General features: G+C 43.0%; 1 protein-coding gene and 1 pseudogene across 2 annotated transcripts; one reads left to right on the top strand and one right to left on the bottom strand.

Moving 5' to 3' along the window:
- Positions 1-4,435: 4,435 nt before the first annotated feature.
- On the bottom strand, positions 4,436-15,858 carry ZNF879 (zinc finger protein 879). Of its 2 annotated transcripts, XM_010380987.2 has the most exons (5): positions 15,707-15,858; positions 14,577-14,644; positions 11,690-11,816; positions 11,158-11,253; positions 4,436-6,616 (listed from the first exon to the last, which is right to left on the bottom strand). In XM_010380987.2, the coding sequence occupies exons 2-5, from the start codon at positions 14,607-14,609 to the stop codon at positions 5,181-5,183; spliced, it is 1,692 nt and encodes a 563-aa protein (XP_010379289.1). In that variant the 5' UTR covers positions 14,610-14,644; positions 15,707-15,858; the 3' UTR covers positions 4,436-5,180. The 2 variants fall into 2 exon arrangements, with proteins under 2 accessions (XP_010379289.1, XP_030783478.1); XM_030927618.1 differs by lacking the exons at positions 14,577-14,644; positions 15,707-15,858 and adding an exon at positions 12,104-12,499.
- LOC104676235 overlaps positions 14,650-24,895 on the top strand; it is a 28,357-nt pseudogene continuing 18,111 nt past the window's right edge.

Below are 24,895 nucleotides of genomic sequence, written 5' to 3'. Positions count from 1 at the left end.
GGTGCCTGTAATCTCAGCTACTCGGGAGGCTGAGGCAGAGAGCTGCTTGAACCCAGGCGGTGGAAGTTGTAGTGAGCTGAGACGGCGCCACTGCACTCCAGCCTGGGTGACAGAGCAACACTCCGTCTCAAAAAAAAAAAAAAAAAAAAAGCAAAAAAAAAAAAAAAAACCCCAAAACAAACAAAAAACCTGCATAGCATAAACCTAATTATGAGGCATCAGACAGGTCCAATGAAGGGCCAGTCTAGAAAACAGCTGGCCTGTTCATTTTTCCTGGACCTATTCATGAGAAAACATCAGATCATGTGACAGCCAGTAATAGCCCCAAACCACATGAAAAGAAGGGCATTTTAAGTAATTTCTTTGAATAAAGTACATCAGGTACGTCAACTGTATTATAAAAGTTAAAACATACTCTGCATTTTTCAGGTTGCTTTGAAAATGACCTGTTAGAAAGCCATGAAAATGGACATTTTTCTTTTTGCCTAGATTCTGAACAAGTCTGTTGAGAAGTGTTGAGTCTGAACAACAGAACTTAGGCAAAGAAAATGTGTTGACAAAGATGATTGTTAATTCTTTCTCTGCCTATCTATCTTAAGGTACACATAATTTACCGGGCACTTCCTTACTTCAGTTAGGAACCAATGTTCTCTTTATCTGGAGATCTAGGGAGATGAATGAGAAGGGAAGATACACACAGGAGAGAAAACGGTTGATAGCTTTGTTAATGAGACACATTCCTATTCAGCAGCGGCCTGAAGGCAGCTCGGTGACAAGGCTGCTAGGTACAACCTTTAAGCTCATACCGTATTAACCTTCCTGTTCACATCACCCTGGGTTATCAGGTTTCAGGATCTCTGTTTTATTCCTTCTCAATTCACCCAGGATTGAGTTGGACGAATTCTATTAGTTCTTGTTACTGACATACACAATGAGCTCTGGCTGGCTAGAGCAGCCTCTTCCTGAAGACGGAGTCTCTCTCAAGCACCCAGCAAGTGGAGGAAGACTCCGTGCTTCTCCCCAAGTCATCTCCTTGCCTCACACCAGAGTTTCGTAAAGCCCCTGTCCTTCATGTTATGTGGTAGCTAGTCTCAATACACAGTTCCCCAGTGAACTGTGCCCTTGGCATTCAGAGTTCTATAAACTACACTTGAATATGGGCCAAATTGGACTCATTCTCAACCAATAGTATCCAGCAGAATTCAAGCTGGCTTTGAAGATCGGCAACTTCCACCTAGCTCTCTTGGAATACTTGCTCTTGGGACGCTCCCTCTCAGAAATCAACCCCCATTCTGTAAAAGGCCCAAGCCCCGTGGAGTAGCCCAAGTCAGCTCTCACCCAGCAGTCATCAGCAACTGCCAGCCACCTTGAAGCCCAGTTTAGCCTTCAGCCCCAGCTGCTGACTGCACATCCATTAGACAGCAAATAACTTCCCAGCTAAATGCCCAAATGGGCTCCTGATAGACAATAAATTGTCGCCTAACACCACGTTTTGGGGTGATTTGTCCTACAGCAATGGATAACTAGAATATCTTCTCAATCATTTGTTTTTTATTTAAATATCTTTATCATATATATATATATATATATATATATATATATTTTTTTTTTTTTTTTTTTTTTTTTTTTTTTTGAGGCAGAGTCTTGTTCTGTCATCCAGGCTGGAATGCAGTGGCATGATCTTGGCTCACTGCAATCTCTGCCTCCCGGATTCAAGCGATTCTCCTGCCTCAGCCTCTGAGTAGCTGGGACTACTCAGAGTCCAGCTACTGGTAGGATGGGACCGGTACATGGTGGGACCTGCCACCATGCCCAGCTAATTTTTTTTGTATTTTGAGTAGAGATGGGGTTTCACCATGTTAGCCAGGATGGCCCCAGTCTCCTGATCTGGTGATCTGCCTGCCTCAGCCTCCCAAAGTGCTGGGATTACAGGCGTGAGCCGCCGCACCTGGCCGGTATATATCTTTTAATATATAATTTTGCAAAAAAAATTGTATCATACCCTATGTAGTTTGCGAACAACTTTTAAAAACTCAAAAACGTTTTTTTCAATCTACCTCTTTTTTTGCTTTAGAGACGTGGTCTTGCTGTTGCCCAGGTTGGTCTTGGACACCTGGGCAACAAAGTGATCCTCCTGCCTCAGCAAAGTAGCTGGCACTACAGATGTGCTCCACCATGCCAGCTTCATCCACGTTTTGCTTAGGTTTATTCATTTTTACTGCTATTTCTACTGTGTTAATATTCCAAAATATATCCATTCTCCTAATGGACATTCAGACTACTTACAATCATTTGGTATGATCAGTGCTGCTATCTTTATACATCCCTTGATGCCCACATGCAATCATTTATCCAATATATCTATGTAGATGGGCACAACATGCACAAGTTCAGCTTTATGTCAGTAATCTCTACTGATTTATATTCTCAATACTAATGAATTTCTTCTTCCACATACATCCTGAAGCTCAGTATTGTCACACATCCCAATTTTTCCTCATTTGTGGTTGTAAAATCATACATTACTGTGGCCTTAATTTGCATTTTAACTACTAATGAAGTTAATTATCTTTTCTTGTTTCCGGAAAGTTGTATTTTCCATGAAGTAAGTAGTCATGTTTTTAGCCCATTTTCCTAGTGGTATTGTTGATTTCTACAAATCAATATATCCAGATTAATAGCTTGTTGGGCATACTGTGAAAAGATCGATTTTGTGTCTTTTCACCTCCCTTTTTGTATACTTTGGTAAGCAGTTCTTTAATGTGAGCAAATACATCAAAAATTTTATATAGCTCATCTGTAGCCTATTTAAGAACTCCTTCCCAATCTCAAGAATGTAAAATTATTCCTTTACATATTCCTCCAAGTTATTCAGTTTTTGCCTTTCATATAATTGTTATGGTGAGGGTAGGGATCTAATTTTTTTTCTGTGTGAACCATTTCTGTCTCAGAGCCCATTTTAAACAGTTCATTCTTTTTGTTTTGTTTTTTGAGACAGAGTCTCTCTGTCACCCAGGCTGCAGTGCAATGGCACAATCTCGGCTCACTGCAACCTCCGCTTCCTTGGGGTCATGCAATTCTCTTGCCTCAGCCTCCTGAGTAGCTGGAACTACAGGCACATGCCACCACACCCAGCTAATTTTTGTAGTTCTAGTAGACAGAGTTTCACCATGTTGGCCAGTCCGGCTTCAAATTCCTGACCTAAGGTGATCCACCCACCTTAGTCTCTCAAAGTGCTGGGATTACAGGCGTGAGCCACTGTGCCCAGTTATAGTTCATTCTTTCTCTGTTATTTCTTGTCATTAATGCTTCTAACATCTTACCACTCTTTTTCAGTAGACTTTCTATAAATAAACCTACATTTATCATGTTCTTAACTATACTTAGGTGCTCTGGATTACGTTTGCTAATGCTTCGCTTGGGATTTCACCTCTTGTTCACAGGTAATATTGGTCTATAATATTCATTTATTGTACTTTGCCTGGCTTTGGCACTGGGATATCTTAGCAAAATTGTGCTTATACATTATGTCCTCTGGGAGATTTTGCATAAAACTTGAATGATCTATCTGTTACTTCAAGTTTTGACAGATCTTGTCTTAAAAAAGACAATGGGCCTAATGTTTTGTTTGTGGGATTTTAATTCAGATTTAACTTTTTGATGATTTTAAAACTATTAATACTTGCGGAAGCTGTATTTCCCTAGGAATTTTTCCAACTTAGGTAGAGATAGAAAAACTGAACAGTTGTGGGAAGTAAGGATTAGAGATGAAGCATTCAATGATCCAGAAAGTCTGTTCTTCAAAAATCTGAAACAATGAGACTGAGTAACTCAGGCAAAAGCTGAATTCAGTGGTTTTTGCTATGCTCCCAGTAACACTTTCCTGTTGTTTTTTACAGTTCCTTGGCAGAAAAACAACTTAGCACTTTACGAAATGGGTGGTTTCAGCCCTTAAGTGCTTGCCCCCTCCTGATAAACTTGGCTAAACTAGATGTTAGCCTCTGTAAAGCCCAACAATTTTAGCTTGACTTGTGAGGTAACTGTTTTTAGCTTGCTAATCTTATGAGTCACATTTTAGAAATGCTGAAATGAGCTAAATCACTTGTTGAAGAATATAAGTCCATTTTCTGGAGGAAAGAGCATCTGAACTCAGAGCCTAAATATTTGCCCAGGGGCCTTCAGAAGGTGGGGAGAAAGTGAACATTGTCTGACGAAGGCAAAAAAGTTGGAATAAGGGTGAAAGTCATCTGGTTCATTTTACCTCCAAGGATGATGAACTGAGTTCCACACTATTACTCGGCCTTCTGGTGGCTGGTAACCAGAAAACTCACAGAAGCAGGCACACCCTGGGAGCTGAGTTGTGCTCCCTATTGGCTACATTATTGGCTACATTCTGAGATAATTTCTAACATTTTTCAGTAAATTGCAAAAGCAGTGGTTGTCTGAATGACCTTCACTTAGCAATTTAATACAGCAAAGGTAATCACTTTTAATGAGAAAAACAAGTGAAACACCATGCACTCTGTGACTTAAAGTGACTTTAGATCTGACTCAGAGTTTGGAACAAGTAGTCAGGAAGAAAACTCAAAGATAGTATGTCTGCATAGTTTATGGAGTGATTTTCTTCTCCGGTAAATGGCTTAGAAAGCAGAGAAACAATTCAAAGTCTTAATCATGAAGTACAGAATCTGCTTTAAGACTATTAAAAAACATTTTAGTGACAGTGAGGTAGCTATGGGTCACCTGTACATATTTCTTTTCCAAAACATTCTTTGTAGTACCATTGGCTTGCATAATCATTTCAAAAAATAGATTCCTAGATTTATCTGAAGTCTGGATTTTATGGCTGTACTTCACATAAACAGCAGGTTTCCCAGTGATGCTCATGAAACTTGTAGCTGTTATCATACATCACTAGAAAATAAAATACTAACCCTGCAATCTTAAAACTTCTCAATTTCATGATCATAACTTAAGAACATATGAATAAACGTTTTACAGAAGCTTTTCTAGCATTCCCAAGGTTACCCTGCATCATGAAGTCTCCGATGTTTGATGAGGTCTAACTCTGAAGTTTTACCCATGATTAACTACTCTTCATCACTTTCTTCCCACAATGAATTTTTTGAAATTCAGCATAGAACAAACTTCAGTTCCCACATGCATTTATGCAGTTTTTCTCAATTATGAGTCCTCTGATGATTAGTAAGAGATGAGCTCTGACTAAAAGCCTTCCCACATTCTTTACATTTATAAGGTTTTTCCCCCGTATGAATTCTCATGTGTGTCATGAGGGATGAACTCTGTCTGAAGGCTTTCCCACACACTTTGCAGTTATATGGTTTCTCTCCAGTATGAATTCTCTGGTGCTGAATGAGAGCTGAGCTTTGGTTGAATGCTTTCTCACAGTCATTACATTTATAAGGTTTTTCTCCAGTATGAATTTTTCGATGAGTATTAACACCTGAGTGGGAACTGAAGGCTTTTCCACATTCCTTACAATTATATGGTTTCTCTCCAGTGTGAATTCTGTGATGTATATTAAGCCGTGAAATCCAAGAGAAGGCTTTCCCACATTCGTTACATTTGTAGGGTTTTTCTCCAGTGTGAATTCTTTGATGTTGTATGAGAGCTGAGCTTTGGCTGAAGGCTTTCCCACATTCTTTGCAAGCATATGGTTTCTCACCAGTGTGAATTCTCTGATGTATGATAAGGGCTGAGTGATAGCTGAATACTTTTCCACACTCATTACAATGAAAGGGTTTCTCTCCAGTATGAATTCGATGGTGCCTACTTAGCCGCGAAATTGAAGTGAAGGCTTTCCCACACTGAGTACATTCATACGGTTTCTCCCCAGTATGAATTCTGTGGTGCTGAATGAGAGATGAGCACTGACTGAAGGCCCTCCCACATTCATTACACTTATAGGGCTTCTCTCCTGTGTGAATTCGCTGGTGATTATTCAGAGATGAACTACCTTTAAATGTTTTTCCACATTCCTTGCATTTATAAGGTCTCTCTCCAGTATGCATTCTCTGGTGTCCAATAAGAGATGTGGTGAAACTGAAGGCTTTTCCACATTCACTACATATATAAGGTTTCTCTCCTGTATGAACCCTCAAGTGCTGAGTTAGGGATGAGCTTTGGCTGAAGGCTTTCCTACATTCCTTACATTTATAGAGCTTCTCTCCTGTGTGGATTCTCTGGTGTTTACTCAGGGAGGAACTGTGGAGGAAGATTTTCCCACAGATATTACATTTATAACATTTACGCACTGTGTTGATCCCCAGTTGTTTAAAGAGAACTGAATACTGCTGTGAACGGGGTCTCCTTCCTCTGGAAACTATTCTGGGTTTTCTAATAAGTGATGATTTTAGACCAAGGTTCTTCGCAAATTCAGTACCTTTAAAGCTCCTCTCCTTCATGTAGACTTTTTTGATGGTAACTAACACTTTCCTGAAAAGTTTGTTCTTTTTGCCTTGTTGCTTCTCTAACTTATCTTCATTTATGTAGGTTTTCTCCAACTTGAAGTCAAATGCACCATCAATTATGAGTTTTTTCATGACTTCCTGATTTTCTTCTTTAGAAATTATGGTTTCAAACAAGCTTTCCCATCCTAAAGTAGACAAAACATGTAAGTCTCTCTTGAACAGAGAATTTAAAAAGTGACATAGAAACACACAAGGATAGTTAAAAAAATATAGCCTTGAAATCTTAGGAAAGGACGGGAAAAAGAAGAGGAGGAAGGAAGCAGGATGACAGATGTGTGGGTGGGAAGGGTCTGAAGAAACCTACATATAGGTGGGCTGAGGAAATTAGGGGACAACAGGAGGAACTAGTCTTGGTCTATTAACAAAGCACAGCTCACTAGGGTATGAGGCCCTTCTGAGCACAGCCTGTGACCCTCGGCTTCATCTCCCAGCGCAGCCACCAGTGGACTCAGGTAAATTCCAAGGGAAAAACTGCAGAGGCGCTAAAATTAAATGAAAGAGAAGAGCTCTTCCAAACACAGGGTCTCAAGCAGGACTGCTCCAGGCCTCCTCAGAGTGCTGTAAATAACAGCATCCACTTACTCACGTAATATCTACTGAATGCCTACTGTGTGCTACACAAAGGTTAAGACTCTGGGAATGACAGGGCACAAGCCAGACAAGGGCCTGTTCTCAAGGCTTACATTCTAGCAGTGTGGCACAGACAAAGACTAAGTAACAAATCAACAGCAGTACAAAGGAGCAATGAGAACACAAAGTGCTGTGTAATAAGAGTGAATAGGCAACTATTTTAAACTGGGTGATGAGAAAATGAAATTAAAGATGAGTTCTAAATAACAAGCGCTGGCCAAAAATGTGGGTAAAAAGGTGATTCCAGTCAGAAAGAATAGTAACACAAAGGCCCTAGGCAGGAATAAACTTCCTGTTTTCCAGGACATACAGCAGTCAATGGTAGCTGAAGCAGAGTGAAAAAGCAGAGAGTGTCACGGATGAGGAAAAGAAGTGGGCCAGGCTCTATCACAGAGAGTTTTCTGGGATACAAGAAGATATTGGAAGTTCATCAGCATCACTGAGGGCTAGAAGGGACATGACATAACATGGTTTTTGTTTAAAAAGGATCACTCTGGTTGCTGTATGAAAAACAAACTGTTATGGGGCCGGGGAGAAAGAGAACAAGGGCAGCTGTAGAGCAGCCAATGAGGAGGCCAATGCACTCTTCCCGGATGAAGATGGTGGTGGCTGGCAACGGCATGTGGTGATAAGAGATGGAAAGAGGTGGGCAGATCTGGGATGTTCTGCAAGTAGCACTGGCAGGTATCTTCACCTACGAATAGAGCGCAGAGGCAATGAAAGAGGGGACTCAAGGGTGACTCCTAGCTTTCGGTCTGGGCAACTCAATGGACACCAACACCATTATCATGATATTGGCGAATACTGGGAGAAAAGAACATTATTGAGAGTAATTTTCTGTCCACCTTTTTGGTTACTTAAGATACAGTACAAGAAATGGAATTATTGATTCAAAAGAAATGATTTTCTTTTGTATTTTATGAAATATAGCTCACCCAGGCCAGGAGCGGTGGCTCAAGCCTGTAATCCCAGCACTTTGGGAGGCCGAGACGGGCGGATCACAAGGTCAGGAGATCGAGACCATCCTGGCTAACACGGTGAAACCCCCGTCTCTACTAAAAAAAAAAATACAAAAACAAACTAGCCGGGTGTGGTGGTGGGCGCCTGTGGTCCCAGCTACTCGGGAGGCTGAGGCGGGAGACTGGCGTCAACCCGGGAGGCGGAGCTTGCAGTGAGCTGAGATCCGGCCACTGCACTCCAGCCTGGGCGACAGAGCAAGACTCCGTCTCAAAAAAAAAAAAAAAAAATCACTTTTGGGCCAGGCGAGGTGGCTCACACCTGTAATCCCAGCACTTTGGGAGGCTGAGGCAGGTAAATCACAAGGTCAGGAGATTGAGACCATCCTGGCTAACACAGTGAAACCCCATCTCTACTAAAAATACGAAAAATTAGCCAGGCGTGGTAGCAGGCGCCTGTAGTCCCAGCTACTAGGGAGGCTGAGGCAGGAGAATGGCGTGAACCCGGGAGGCGAAGCTTGCAGTGAGCTGAGATCACGTCACTGCACTCCAGCCTGGGCAACAGAGTGAGACTCCATCTCAAAAAAATAAATAAATAAATAACTTTTAATTAAAAAATTAAAATGGGTTGAAAGTAACTTTACCTCCATTTCACTTAAAAATCATGAGCTTCTCTCCATGTCAATAAATGTAGGCTGACATTATCATTTTAATGGCTATATAATATGTACAATGCATGAAAACATCATCATTTAATAAATCCCTTTTTGAGAGTCATTTACCCTCCTCCTTTTGTGGCAATGATGCCTCAAGTTATAACAAACATTCTTTTACAACATCTTTGTAACTCTGCACAGTTATCTGTGCAGAAATTATCTTAAGATTTCTAGACTTGGAATTGATTTTAACAAAGCCAGACCATCCTCGGAAAGATTGTACCAGTTGCAGTCCCACTAACGATACTGCTTATCACTCACAGCAGTGACAAAACATTGGATATATATTTCTTAATCCTTGGTAATAAGGGAAAAACGGTAATTTGTGCTTTGTTGGAATTTCATTGGTTTTAATTTAATGAAGTTGAATAGTGTTTCAAATAGTCCCTTGTGGATTTTTAATCCACATGCCTTGCCTTTTCAATCATAATACTCATGTCTTCACACTGTGATGATTTACTCTTGGTACCTCTGTCTCTTTATATTATGGCTTTGTACTCCCATAACCATCTTAGCAACGTTAATAATAGAGAAAAACTGGAAACTAAAATTTCCAAAAGGAAGACTGTTTAATTGGCTTACCATACAAGATAGTCCTCTCAATGAGGTAGACCTCTACTCACTGAGGGCTGAATAACTGAAGGACATTCACAATTAAAAACAGGCTCGAGAACAAACTGTATAATCAATTTTTCTCTCTCTCTCTCACTGTGTCTGTCTCTCACACACAAACACATTTAAACAAACACAGTTTGAATGGGTAATAAACAACAATAATTGATCGTAGTTGGTAAAATTCCAGGTGACTTTTTTTTTTTGCTATTTTTACAACAGCATGGAGAATTTGTACAAATTTAAAATAATTAATTTTTTAAAAATGCTTGTAAAACAACACTGACAATTTGATACCAATGATTTATTTGCCAACCAGAAAGCTCACAGTGAAATTTGAAACTCATTAATAGCTACCATTCTGGTCCTTACTACAGATCTACTTATTTTCTAGATTTCTGATTGAATTTCTATTTCATTGTATCACTACTCTTGCAGTCAACTGCCTCGCACTGTTGGTGGAATGTGGCAAAAACAAAAGATCCCTGAAATGAAAGAAAGGACCGAATCTTCAAAGCAAAGGGCCCAGTAAAGTGCCAAAGAACAAAGAAAAAAAGTGCTTTTTCATATAACCCAACGAAAAGTCTGAAATCCAAAGGTAAAGATGATGTCCTGTAAGATTCCAAAGAGAAGACAGAAAAGAAAAAACAAGTTACCTATACAGGAAATAGAATCGGACTAATGAGATTATTTGTCAGCAGCTCTCCATGCCCAAAGACAGTGAAGCAGTTTAGACAATAGGAAAAAGAAAAAACAAACAAACAAACAAAAAAACGGATGCCAGAATTCTTGATCCAAAACACAAATCTCAGAGGAGAGAAAAAACCCATTGATTTTAGACACGTACAGGTACTGCACACACGAACGTTTCTGAGAAACGTTACCCAAGAAAATATTCTAGTCGAACCAAAGGGAAAAATGTGAAGACAGAGGTCACGAAAACGCAAAAGTGAACTGACCCAGAAAGCCCATGCCCTGCCCAAGTGAGAAATAAACACTAGACAAGTGGTAAAGCTCAAGAGAGGCCTCCTCTAGTACCAGAAGCACAGACAGAATTCACAGGAGAATGAATGCGGAAGCTGATAATGCAGTCAGCCAAGGGCACATAGGGAGTAAGTGACATGCCTTAGGAGCCGGGATCTGGGATGCATTATTTTCTAAATTTTCACAGAAAAGAGAAGAATGGCATGATGAGTATCTGGAAGCCCACTCACATTCCATAACTGTTACCGTTTGTCATGCCTTCTTTCCCTCTTTCATGTATCTAAATACATATACATATATCTGCTTTTCTTCCCCCTGCTGAACCACATGTGATAAGTTGTACACCAAGAAATCAAAGCAAAAGATGGTTCCGAGATGAGACTATGAGGGATGTATTGTAGTGACTAAAAAAAAACAATGTAGTGTATGTTCAAGCCACTAAGGAAAATAATTTAGGAAAAGAAATCAATCCAGTAAAAGCAAGGAAAAAGGAGCATAAAAGAATTGTAAACCTTTACATATGATATACTATATTACATATCCTACAAATTACAAGATATCTGAAAACAGTGCAACCCATATTGGGAGAATTCAACCTTCCCCTGAAACTGATGGATCAAGTAATCAAAAAAGTAGAGAGAAAGGATCTGCCTTCCCAGCATTCCCACCTGGCCTGGCACATCAAGGAGATCCTTGAGCACAGCCTCCTCACTGTGCCCTGGCAGTCGGAAAATGTTATGCCCATCTCCCAATTACTCTGTCACTCACCTAGATGTGTGCCTTGGGGAACTCCACTCTCCACCATCCATGGGTCTTCCCCTTGCTCCAACTGGGAGATGACCTTTGGCTTGGAAAAGAGAATCCCTGTTCAAGAACAAGAAAGAGACATGAGTGGCCATCGTGGCAGGCAGGTCCAGGCCCAGAGTGCCCAGGACAGAGGGGCAGTATGGGGAAGGAGGAGGTTTGTTCTGAGAGAGGCTTAAAATTGGGCACCTAGAGGACGACCAGGAGGTGGTCTCAGGAAGAAAGTGAGGGCTCTGACTGTGCACCCCTCTCAGCAAGAACACCTTGTGCGGCTCAGGGAACAGAGCTCAGTGGACAGAAGACAGGAGAAGCAGAGAAAAGATGCCTTTCATCAACTCTACTAAGCCAAGGTCTCTCAGTACAACCAAGGAGAATGGCAACAGCCACTCTTGGAGCCCACCTGTGAGCCGACCTGGCCAAGTCCTGCAAATGTGCTCCCTGGAGGGTGCTAAGGTGCTCTCCCGGAAGATTCTGCATCAGGAGGAAAGCTCCTTACCCAGTGAGACCAGGCTGCTGTAGTTCTCCAGCATCACCTCTCGGTACAAGGCTCTCTGGGCAGAATCCAGGTGCAACCACTCGTCCTGGCTGAAGAACACGGCCACATCCCTGAATGTCACAGACTCCTAGAATGGCAAACCCATTCCTGTTCATCCAAGACCGTCCGCACCACGGGACGACTCAGAAGCAACCCTGTCACAACTTAGGGTTCTAAGTATTTCAAGTATTTCTGGACAACTTTTCAGTTACCAAGCACACATTTATCATTTACCTACGGTGAGTGAAACACTGTCCCCTCAGGAAGCTTGAACACAGAGGTCAAACAAGATAAGCACTTGAAACCATGAAACAAAATCACAAAACACTCAACTTTAGATTTGGAAACATCCAATCACCTAGACCAAACTCTCACCTTACAGGCGACACCTGACAGTCAGGTTTCGGAAGGAGGCACCAGCACATTCACTGAGGGAGGTATAGGTGGAATGCCACCAGGTTTGCCTGGAAAGGCGGTCACTGAGTCCTAGTTCTGCCTCAACTTGGGCCATCTCTGAGTCCTGGGAAAGGGGACACTGACATTCACAACAGGGAAGGCTATGAAAATGTTCCAGGCATGGTTGTGTCAGGAGAGGTCCCAGGTGGTGGGCTGTATCACCTTTCAGGCCAGAGGAGAAGGCTATGGTCAAGAGTCTCCCTCTCCATCCCCGAGGCTCCTGTTCTACCTCTCTCCTCCTTCACTGGATGGCATGTCACTGCTCTGAACTAGGACCACCTCCCCTTCTTTTCTTGAGAGTCATCTTCTTGGCTGAGCACAGTGGCTCACACCTATAATCCCAGCACTTTGGGAGGCCGAGACAGGAGGATTACTTGAGCCCAGGAGTTTGAGACCAACCTGAACAACACAGGGAGACGCCATCTCTGCAAAAAATTATTTTTTTTTAATTAGTTGGGTGTGGTGGCATGTGCCTGTAGTCCCAGTTATTCAGAAGGCTGAGACAGAAGGCTTGCCTGAGCCCAGGAGGTCGAGGCTGCAGTGACGTGTGATCACACTACTGCACTCAAGCCTGGGCATCAGAGTAAGATCCTGTCTCTTAAAAAACAAAACAAAACAAAACAAAAGAATCATCTTTAAAAAGCTTATTAGAAAATTCTAAAAGATCAATAAGCAAAAGAACAAGAAGTGTTCACCCAACTTTCTACCACCAGAAAAAGTCAACTTTTTGCTATGTCTCTTCAGACGATTTTCATGCAAGTAAGGTTCTACGTTTAAAAAAAATAAAACCCGGCCGGGCGCGGTGGCTCAAGCCTGTAATCCCAGCACTTTGGGAGGCCGAGACGGGCGGATCACGAGGTCAGGAGATCGAGACCATCCTGGCTAACACGGTGAAACCCCGTCTCTACTAAAAATACAAAAACTAGCCGGGCGAGGTGGCGGGCGCCTGTAGTCCCAGCTACTCGGGAGGCTGAGGCAGGAGAATGGCGTAAACCCGGGAGGCGGAGCTTGCAGTGAGCTGAGATCTGGCCACTGCACTCCAGTCCGGGCGACAGAGCGAGACTCCGCCTCAAAAAAAAAAAAAATAAATAAATAAATAAATAAATAAATAAAACCCCATTATACAAATAACTGCATCCTAGTCACCACTGTTCACATGCTGCCCAGTATTCCACGGTATAGATGATCTAGTTTATGTAACTCACCTTGGACTGGAGGTTTAAGCTGTTTCCACCTTGTTAATACTCTAAAAATGCTGAATTGAGTATCCTGTACACCATCAGAAAGGCGTACAAAGCTTATCTCCTTCAGACATATTTTCCTTTTTTTTTTTTTTTTTTTGAGATGGAGTCTTGCTCTGTCACCAGGCTGGAGTGCAGTGGCGCGATCTCAGCTCACTGCAACCTCCACCTTCCGGGTTCAAGTGATTCTGCTGCCTCAGCATTCTGACTAACTGGGATTACAGGAGCGCACCACCAGACCCACCACACCTGGCTTTTTTTTTTTTTTTTTTTTTTTTTTTGAGATGGAGTCTCACTGTGTCACACAGGCTGGAGTGCAGTGGCATGATCTCTGCTCACTGCAACCCCCGCTTCCTGGGTTCAAATGATTCTCCTGCCTCAGCCTCCAGAGTAGTTAGGACTATAGGCATGCACCACCATGCCCAGCTAATTTTTGTATTTTTAGTAGAGACCAGGTTTCACCATGTTGGTCAGGCTGGTCTTGAAGTTCTGACCTCAAGTGATCTACCCACCTTGGCCTCCCAAGGTCCTGGGAATACAGCGCCTCTTTTTTTGAAATTTTACAGTGTTAGGAAGGGATTATTTTACTCCTCTGTGTCTTTGTCCTCCACAAGGCAAAAACATACCTGGATCTTTCACAAAGCTCTGGGAGCAGCAGTGGCCTGGCGTTGGAGCCCCATTAAATTCTTTGTCAAAAAGTGTGAGACTGGGGGCCGGGTGCGGTGGCTCACGCCTGTAGTCCCAACACTTTAGGAGGCTGAGGCGGGCAGACTGCTTGAGGTCAGGAGTTCCAGATCAGCCTGGCCAACCTGGTGAAACCCGGTCTCTACTAAAAATACAAAAATTAGCCAGCTGTGGTGGCACATGCCTGTAGTCCCAACTACCAGGGAGGCTGAGGCTGCAGTGAGCCGTGTTCGTGCCACTGCACTCCAGCCTGGGTAACAGAGTGAGACCCTGTCTCAAAAAAGAAAACAAAAAAAAGTATGAGACAGGCTCTAAGGCAAGGGAAATACCTTTCTTCCAGAGTTCCTCAGCTACCAAGCCCTCTGGTCCTTCCCTGAGCTTCACTGGGTAGAGAAGCTCAACAACAGATGAACAAGTTTGCCACCTCTAGACCCCAAAGGCAGTTCAAGCAAAAAGCCTTCACTCACCTGTACCTGGGCTGGCAGCAACCTCCTTGCCATTTCTCTCTCCCTGCTGCCCCTCTTGGGGAAGGCTCCTGGAATGGAGAAAGAAGCTGTGAGGTCTTTTCATCCAGCCTGCATGCCCACCCTCATTAGACCAGACCAGGTTAGAAGCCATAAGCTGAGCACCTGCAGAGAAGGAGCCTGGCACTGCCCAGGCCAGAGGCGCCCTGAGTCCGGCCACCTAAACCAATGTGGGAAGCAGGTACACAGTCACCGGGCCTGCCACCTTTCTGCCAGTGCTTTACGACAAAGACGAATGGAGCGAAGGGATGAAGACCATCTGGCGTGCATTAACAGGGTCAGGGGCACCATCAGGCAAGGCTCATCCAGATAAAGTAATAGGAAATGACACAATATTCCACACATCTGCACTTGGATGTTGTTCAATACGAAAAACAGCAATTGAAGAACTGATGCCCTTTTTACGAACAGCCAACCAAAAATTAGTCCTCTTTTCTTCCTCTTGTAAGTTTTATTTCTTTCATCAAAAACAGTTATCAAAGCTGCTTAGAGAGGCGTTACCCATTCTCCCCGACCCCAAAAAACAAGGGCTCAAGAGAATAGCACCACCGGCTAGAAATGGATTTAAAATTTAGAGAAATGGGAAGTAACTTAGCAAGTGGACATGGTTACGGTAAATAAAAAAGGAAATGGTTAAATCCCTCTAGGACTGACTGTAGGAAAACACCGCCAGACGAGCAAGACTGCCAAAAACGAGTTAATCTAAAGTTTAAACTCCGGGAAACGGAGTAGAGGGAGGGTTAAAACTACGAACGCTAAGAGCGGAAAACCGCCCGGAGGGCTCTGCACCCTGAACCGAACCGGCGTTTTGCAGTTTCTTTTCTGGAGCCGTTTCCCCCCCGAGTCCGGCCCAGGCTGCGGCCCAGGAGCCCAGCGGCGTCGACGCGCTCTCCCGGCCACCGCCGGGCCCTTCCCAGGCCACGCCCCCTCCGGGGCCGGGTTCACCTGCCGAGGCCGCCGCGGCTCGGACGCCTGGAGCCCGGGCTAGGCGGACACGCGCGGCAGCCAGCACTCGTCCTGGTCCCGCCGCGGCAGCCGCACGCCCCGGGCCCGCCCTCACCGGCAGCCTGTACCTGGGCCCGCCAGGCGGGGAGCGCGCAACTGCACACCGTACAAGAGGCGAACAGAACACCTAGTTCAGAGACGCTTCCCGTCGCCGCCGGGCGCAACTGCGCTTGCGCGCCGAAGAGCCGACGGGTTTCCCTGGCTGAACCGCAGCGTTTGTCCCTCCGGACTTCATTTCCCAGACGTCGCCGCGGCACCACCACTTACGGTGTCCGAGAGGCAACCACAGCCCCGAGAGCGGAGAACGCGGTCGGGCTGTGGAGTTGGAGAAGGCTGAAGCCGAGTCACTCCAGCTACTCTCCGCTAAACCACTCATTATATTCGTAGTTACAATGACAACAATAGTAAGACGGAAAAGTGAGTATGAATTTTTAAATGTGGAAGACTAGCTGCCGCTGATTATTCACAGGTGATGAGAGAACTATTACAGTCCATTCCGCAATTTTAATAAAAAAGGAATTATGTCTAAATTTTGTAATCTCGGCTGGGCGCGGTGGCTCATGCCTGTAATCCCAGTCCTTTGGGAGGCCGAGGTGGGCGGATCGCGAGGTCAAGATGGATCGAGAGCATCTTGGCCAACATGGTGCAACCCCGTTTCTACTAAAACACAAAAAATTGGCCGGGCGTGATGGCGGGTACCTGTAGTCCCAGCTACTCGGGAGACCGAGGCAGGAGAATGGCGTGAACCCGGGAGGCGGAGATTGCGGTGAGCTGAGATCGCGCCACTCACTCCAGCCTGGGCGACAGAGCGAGACTCCGTCTCAAATAAATAAATAAATAAATTTTTGTAATCTTTACATGTTTACTGGCACTCAGATAGAGTAAAACAAAAGCATAAACCCAGTATTTCCCTCTTCATGGCACTCACTTCTTTTGAAGTGACTTGTTTATTTTAGGGTTAAAATAAAGTGAAATAAATAAAGTGAAATAAAATAAAAGTGACTTCTTTAAAGTCACTTTTTGAAGTGATTTATTTTAGGATTAAAATAAAGCCCAACTCCCAGCGCTATCATCACAACTGCCTCCTCGATGACCGGCACTGTGCACACCCAATACCGTGCTCAGGAAGTGCTGATTTTTAAAATATCCAACATTAGGGTTTACAGAGACAAACCCAAACGCAAAGGGTACTTGAAGATAGAAAACGCAGAGATGGACTAAGAGATGTCAGGTAGATAGTATGAAAAAGAAATCTTGGATCGCAGTGTTACAATAATACAAGGATTATTTCACAGTAAAAATAATTAAATTGAACAAAATGGATGTTTTATATTGTTAAAAGATAATAATGCACATCACTAATCATTAGGGGAATGCAGATCAAACATCCACTGGGATTTCACACTCATTAGGATGGCTATCATAAAATTTGGGAAAAAAGAAAACCAAGAAACAATGCCTTGTGCATTAATGGTGGGAATATAAAATGGTACCGCTGCGCTGGAAAACGGTATGGCAGTTCCTCAAAAAAAATTAAATATAGAATTAACACATGGGCTATTCCACTTCTGGATCATATGTTATTTTTGTATTTAATTATTATTTTAAAATAATAGTAATAAAGGTGTAACAGTTATAGACTATTATTGGCAAAACAACATAGCATTGAGATTTACAAAATAAAAGGTGGCAGACTAAGTACCCATGATTACCTCCCTTTTTCTCTTCATATTCCTCAAAGTAACCCCAAACATATATAATTTTCAAAGGAGCAAATCTCATGCAACTCTAGAAAAATACCATCAGAACACCAGAAATTGAGAAAAATATTTGGAAGACATGCAGGAGATATGTGCTCTGATATCCAAAATCTAATAAAAAGATTCAGAAGAAGAAAGCAGAGAAAATGGGGGGTGGGGGTGGGGAATAATAACACATAGATTACATAAAGAGATAGTGATAGAGATATAGCAGAAAACACATTCAAGCTGAGGGAGGCCTGAGTCTTCAGAGTAAATAAAATATAAGGTGTTTGGCATAATGAATGAGCTAGGGTAGGGATGGCCCATAAAAAATACATCCCCGATGAAATATTAGAACTCTGAGGATAAACAGAAACCCCTAAAAGTGACCAGAAAAGATGGAATAAAAGGTTGGCGTGTGTTATTTGCTACAAGTCATAGAAGATGGAACTGCTCAAGTTGGCTGAAATGAATAAGGCATAGCAAGAAATCACTGGGGCAGACTCCAGCTACAGAAGAATCAGTGGTTCTGTGATGTCAGCAAAAACTAGGTTTTGGCTGGGCATGGTGGCTCAAGCCTGTAATCCCAGCTATTCAGGAGGCTGAGGCAGGGGAATTGCTTAAACCTGGGAGGTGGAGCTTGCAGTGAGCCAAGATCGCACCACTGCACTCCAGCCTGGGCCACAGAGCAAGACTCAGTCTCAAAAAAAAAAAAGAAAAAGAAAAGAAAGAAAAAAGAAGAATCGAATGAAGTAAAACTTGCATGGATTACAAGAAACTGTAGTAAGTAAATCAACGAGTAAAACGTATCTGAATCAATATGATGGTTAAGGCATTTTGAAGGTAATTTAATAACAGGATGAAAAACCCAGATGATTACAAAAGAGAGTGACAATGAAGAAATAGAAGATATGATAGCATGCTAAGGTTCTTGTCTTATTCAAGAGAATAGACATAGATAAAAATTAATTTTAGATGTATTTTTTTATGTTTAAATATATATGTTAAATATAAGAAAGCACTGGACAAATAGAAATCTGATATATGACTTTGTAACCAGCCCTAGAGTAATCTTAAGCTACATTTTATATCCTTACTAATAGTAAAAGTTGTTTTTTTTTTTTTGAGACAGAGTCTCGCTCTGTCACCCAGGCTGGAGTGCAGTGGCACAATCTTGGCTCACTGCAACCTTCGCCTCCCTGGTTCAAGCAATTCTTCTGCCTCAGCCTCCCGAGTAACTGGGATTACAGTCACAAGCCACCACGCCCAGCTAATTTTTGTATTTTTAGTAGAGATGGGGTTTCACCATGTTGGCCAGGCTGGTCTCAAACTCCTGACTTCATGATCCGCCTGCCTCAGCCTCCCAAAGTGCTAGAATTACAGGCATAAGCCACTGCACCTGGCCAAAAATATTATATTGATAAATTCAAATGTGTATACATATTGCAGGATAAAGTAAATAAACAATTACATTAATGTCAATAGCCAAGATTTTCAGAGTAAGCAAGAAGAAATACAAATAAAATGTATTACTAGTTAAGTGAAAAGCCTATTAGTTAATATTCAAATTGAAAATACCAATAATTGGTTTTTGGTCCTTTCTTTTTTTTTTTTGAGACGGAGTCTCACTCTGTTGCCCAGCCTGGAGTGCAGTGGCCGGATCTCAGCTCACTGCAAGCTCCGCCTCCTGGGTTTACGCCATTCTCCTGCCTCAGCCTCCCGAGTAGCTGGGACTACAGGCGCCCGCTACCTCGCCCGGCTAGTTTTTTGTATTTTTTAGTAGAGACAGGGTTTCACTGTGTTAGCCAGGATGGTCTCAATCTTCTGACCTCGTGATCCGCCCGTCTCGGCCTCCCAAAGTGCTGGGATTACACAGGCTTGAGCCACCGCGCCTGGCCTGGTTTTTGGTTCTTTCTAAAAAAAAAAAAAAAAAAAAAAAAAAAGTCCCTGTTCCTATTCACTGCAAAGCCTAGAAGGAATGACAATCCAATAGTAATTAGCTACCAAATGATGGTCTCTAGATTCGCATTTAACACAAAGGCTTATGATAAATTCAAGGCAGAGAAGGCCCAAGATAGGTATGGTGGCTGAAAGCAGGAAAGCTGTCATAAGAGACATGTCAAAAGGATACAGGAACCAAGCTCAAGGGTTTCTGTTGGGCAAAGATGGAAGAGTTCATCACCAAAAAGAATAATAGCTACAATGGATTAAAATGTATCAAATGCCATAAAAATGTGTTTACTATTTCCCGCCAAGATAGAGTAAAAAAGACTGGAATGACTGTCCCACTTTATGCACACACTAACACTGCCACCAAGAGAAAACATGTAGCAAGAGACATCAGGCAATAAAGGACATTGGTTCCAGAGAGTCAAAAACAAATGAGGCAAGCCCTACTACTGTCCCATCATACTGCTTTGACAGAGTCTTCAAGTGAAAGCACAGAAAAGCCACTTGAAAATCCCACATGCATTCCCAATAAAGCCTTTCACCAAGCTAGAAATGCAAAAGAACTTGTCTACAAAACCCCATGCTGAGACTATCCCTTTTTTTTTTTTTTTTTTTTTTTTTTGAGACAGAGGCGTCTAGCTCTGTCGCCCAGGCTGGAGTGCGGTGGCACAATCTTGGCTCACCTCTACCTCCTGGGTTCAAGCGGTTCTCCTGCTTTAGCCTCCTGAATAGCTGGAAATACAGGCATGCGCCACCATGCCTGGTTAATTTTTTATTTGTTTATTTATTTATTGAGATGGAGTCTCACTCTGTTGCCCAGGCTGGAGTGCAGTGGCGCGATCTCGGCTCACTGCAAGCTCCGCCTCCCGGGTTCACGCCATTCTCCTGCCTCAGCCTCCCCAGTAGCTGTGACTACAGGCGCCGCCACCATGCCCAGCTAATTTTTTGGATTTTTAGTAGAGACGGGGTTTCACCATGTTAGCCAGGATAGTCTCGGTCTCCTGACCTCGTGATCCGCCGGCCTTGGCCTCCCAGAGTACTGGGATTAGAGGCGTGAGCCACCGCACCTAACCTATTTTTTATTTATTTTTTTGAGATGGAGTTTCATTCTTGTTGCCCAGGCTGAAGTGCAGTGGTACAACCTTGGCTCACTGCAACCTCTGCCTCCAGGTTCAAGCGATTCTCCTGTCTCAGCCTCTTGAGTAGCTGGGATTGCAGATGCCCGCCACTATGCCTAGCTAATTTTTGGTATTTTTAGTAGAGATGGGGTTTCGCCATGTTGGCCAGGCTGGTCTTGAACTACTGACCTTGTAATCTGCCTACCTTGGACTCCCAAAGTGCTGGGATTACAGGCGTGAGCCACTGGGCCGGCCCATTAACACTATACTTAACAGCTAAAGCATGATTGCTAGCCAGGCACAGTGGCCTGTAATCCCAGCACTTTAGGAGGCTAAGGTGGGTGGATCACCTGAGGTCAGGAGTTCGAAACCAACCTGGCCAACATGGTGAAACCTCATCTCTACTAAAAATACAAAAATTAGCCAGGCATGGTGGTGCATGCATGTAGTCCCAGCTGCTCAGAAGGCTGAGGCAGGAGAATCGCTTGAACCCGGGAGGCGGCAGTTGCAGTGAGCAAAGATTGCACCACTGCATTCCAGCTTGGGCAACAGTGCGAGACTGTCTCAAGAAAGAAAAAGAAAGAAAGAATGATTGCTTTCCTCCTGAGATCAGTAACAAAGGTGGGAAATGTCTGCTCTTACCACTTCTATGCACCACTCCTAATGGAGGTTCAAGCCATTGGGCTAAGGTTAAGAAAAGTATCCAAACTGGTAAGGAAAAAGTAAAACTACCTTCATTCACAACTTACATAATCTATGCAGAAAAATCTGACAGAATCTCCAAAAAGGCTCATAGAACTAAAAAGTGAGTTTATCAAGATTGTAAGACACAATGTCAGTATTCAAAAATCAGTGTGCTTCTTACTAGTAATGGGCAATCATAAATTGAAGTTTAAAAAGCAAACATTTACAATAGCATCAAAAATATGAAATACTTAAGGACAGACCTGACAAATATAAGCAAGTCCTAGTTACTGCAAACTATAAAATATTAATGAGAGAAAATGTTAAAACCCTAAATGGAGATACATACTTTGTTCAAGGGTAAATATTTTTAAGAATCAATACTAAGATGCTACTTCTCAGCCTAGGTAACATGGTGAAACCCTGTCTCTACAAAAAATGCAAAAATTAGCCAGGTGTGGTGGCTCACACCTATAGTCCCACCTACTCAGAAGGCTGAAGCGGGAGGATCACTTAAGCCTCAGAGGTCAAGGTTACAGTGAGCCGTGACTGCGCCACTGCACTCCAGCCTGGGTGACAGACAAAAGACAAATTCGGCCAGGCGTGGTGGCTCATGCCTGTAATCCCAGCACTTTGGGAGGCCAAGGTGGGCAGATCACCTGAGGTCAGCAGTTTGAGACCAGCCTGACCAACGTGGTGAAACCCCGTCTTTACTAACAATACAAAAATTAGCTGGACATGGTGGTGGGCACCTGTAGTCCCAGCTACTCGGGAGGCTGAGGCTGGAGAATTGCTTGAACCTGGGAGGCGGAAGTTGCAGTGATCCGAGATTGAGCCACTGCACTCCAGCCTGGGCGACAGAGTGAGATTTCGTCTCAAAAAAAAGAAAAAGACAAATTCCCAAGAGAAAACAACAGGCGTTTATTAACAAGTGCACTGCATGTACACATGAGAGAACTCAGTGATGGTCCCTCAAGGGGGTGTTTAGAACTTGAGCTTATACAGCTTCTTCAAAAAAGAACAATACATTTGTAGAGAAGTGGCGAGACAAAGGAAAAGGGCTTTAGGCTTCCAGGAGCAGCAAACTGTAAGAAGGTAAATATTTGGAGGAAATCAATGGAGTAAGGTTTGTCTGTGCAGGTTGTAAACCAAAAAGTATCTGAGACAGGTCTCGATCAATTTAGAAGACAGAGCAAGACCCTGTCTCAAAAAAAAAAAAAAAAAAAAAGATTGGGCACGGTGGCTCACCTGTAATCCCAGGTGATTACAGGTGAGCCGAGGTGGGTGGATCACAAGGTCAGGAGATTGAGACCATCCTGGCTATCATGATGAAACCCATCTCTACTAAAAATTACAAAAAAATTAGCCAGGCGTGGTGGCGGGCGCCGGTAGTCCCAGCTACTAGGGAGGCAGAGACAGGAGAATGGCGTGAACCCGGGAGGTGGAGCTTACAGTGAGCTGAGCTCACTTGGAGTGCTACTGCACTCCAGCCTGGGAGACAGAGCAAGACTCCGTCTCAAAAAAAAAGAAAAAAGATGTTAATTCTCCCCAAATTGATCTACAGTTTCAACACCTTCCCTATCAATGTCATGGCAGGCCTTTTTTTTTTTTCTTAGGAATTTCACAAAGTGATTCTAAAATTCATATGGAAATTCAAGGGATATGGAATTCAAAGGACTCTGAAAAAAGGAGAACAATGTTGGAGAACTAACATTAGATGATTTCAAGACTTATTATAAATCTATGATAATTAGCTGCCATGGTGGCTCACAGTCTGTAATATCAGCACTTCCAGAGGCCAAGGCAGGTGGATTGCTTGAGTCCAGGACTTTAAGACCAACCTGGGCAACATAGTGAGACCCCATCTCTTAAAAAAAAAAAAGTTAGTCAAGCACCTTGGTGCACACCTGTAGTCCCAGCTATCTCAGGGGCTGGGGTGGGAGGATTTACTTGAGCCTGGGAGGCTGAGGTTATAGTGAGCCAAGATCACACCAGTACACTCCTGCCTGAGCAACAGAGTGAGACCATACCTCAAAAAAAAAAAAAAATGATTATCAAGGCAGTGAATGAGAGATTGTCATAAAAAAACAGAAATCGATCAATGAACCAGAATACATGGTCCATAAATAGACCCACACTTATATGGACTATTTATTTTAGACAAAGATGCAAAGGCAATTGAGAGATAATCTTTTAAACATGATACTGGAACAACTGGCTAGCTACATGTAAAGAAATGAAGTTTGATTCATACCTCATGCCATTAAAAAGTATCCCTCAAAATTAATCATAGAACTAAATGTAAATACTAAAACATTAAAACTTCTAGAAAAAAAAGAGAAAATCTTTGTGACCTTGTGTTAAGCAAAGTTTTCTTGAATGCAACACCAAAAGCATGATCTATAAATGGAAAAAAGTTAACTTGGACTTCCTGTAAATTAAAACTTGCTTATAAAAGACACTCTTAGGAAAATGGAAAGACAAGCCGCAGATTGGGAGAAATATTTGGAAAGCATAGAGCTGAGAAAGGTCTTGTATCCAGAATACATAAAGAACTCTTAAAACTCTATAATAAGAAAACCCCAAACAACCTTTTTTTTTTTTTTTTTTTTTTTTGACAGAATCTCGCTCTGTGGCCCAGGCTGGAGTGCAATGGCAAGATCTTGGCTCACTGCAACCTCTGCCTACCCAGTTCAAGCAATTATTATGCCTCAGCCTACCGAGTGGCTGGGACTACAGGCGTCCACCACCATGCCCGGCTAATTTTTGTATTTTTAGTAGAGACAGGGTTTCGCCATGTTGACCAGGTTGGTCTCAAGCTCCTGACCTCAAATGATCCACCCACCTCAGCCTCCCAAAGTGCTGGAATTACAGGCATGAACCACTGTGCCAAGCCCCAAACCTAATATTAAAAGTGGGTAAAAGATGTAATCATACACTTCACCAAAGAACATATAAGAATAGCAAATAAGCTCATAAAAAGTTGCATGACATTATTAGTCATGAAGGAAATGTGAACTCAAATGCCAGTGAGATACCACTTAGCACCTACTGCAGTAGGTTGGAAAAAGGTCCCCTCAACTATGTCCAGCTCCTAATCCCTAGAACCTGTGAATATTACCTTATATGGCAAAAGAGGCTGCCGACGTGATAAAGGGGAGGATACTTAAAGGAGAGTGGACATGGGAATAGATTAGAGTTGGAGACGTCAGCCTGAACTCCTGTTGAGCTTATTGTAGGTACAAATCACAACATAGAAATGTTTCTAGACAGGTGTGTATACACAGGTTCACGTACACGAATACGTTCTTGCTCTGTCAGCAGACAGAACCTGAAAGCAAAGATGATCCAGGAGCAACGAGCCAACCTCGGGCACAGCTCTTGTTTTCCAATACCATTTTCCGATAAAAGGAACCACAGCTCCTTGGAGAAATAGATTCTAAAACAGAGACAGGAAATATACAAGGTGAGCCAGGCAACAACTGGCAATGCCAGAAAGCAAAGAAGTTCTCAAAATAACAACAACAAAAACAAGTGATGGGGATGTATCAAGGGACCAAGGAGCCAACTGAGAGGGCTCCTCGTGAGCAAAGGTGGAACAATTTGAGCAATAAAATAATGTCGGATTACAACCCAAAGTACGCAATCAATATCTGTGAGTCTCCACCGACATAAATGATCAGTGTAATAAATAAGCAGGAGAGAATAGGCAAATCTCTCATGCAAAATAATTTAAGATGGGGCACCCTGGCTCATGCCTGTA

This window comes from Rhinopithecus roxellana, chromosome 3 (assembly GCF_007565055.1).
Source record: "Rhinopithecus roxellana isolate Shanxi Qingling chromosome 3, ASM756505v1, whole genome shotgun sequence".
Taxonomy (NCBI): domain Eukaryota; kingdom Metazoa; phylum Chordata; class Mammalia; order Primates; family Cercopithecidae; genus Rhinopithecus; species Rhinopithecus roxellana.
The sequence above is the reverse complement of the archived record's forward strand: the minus strand, read 5'-3'. Positions and strand labels throughout refer to the sequence as shown.

Bases quoted from the DNA above. Each gene is read 5' to 3' on its own strand.
- ZNF879 (XM_010380987.2), bottom strand. From the start codon at position 14,609: ATGGCAAGGAGGTTGCTGCCAGCCCAGGTACAG. The intron at 11,254-11,689 runs GTAAGGAGCTTT...GTTCTTGAACAG, and splicing joins CAGCAGCCTGGTCTCACTGG to GGATTCTCTTTTCCAAGCCA. The intron at 6,617-11,157 runs GTGAGTGACAGA...TGTCTACTTTAG, and splicing joins TCCCCAAGGCACACATCTAG to GATGGGAAAGCTTGTTTGAA.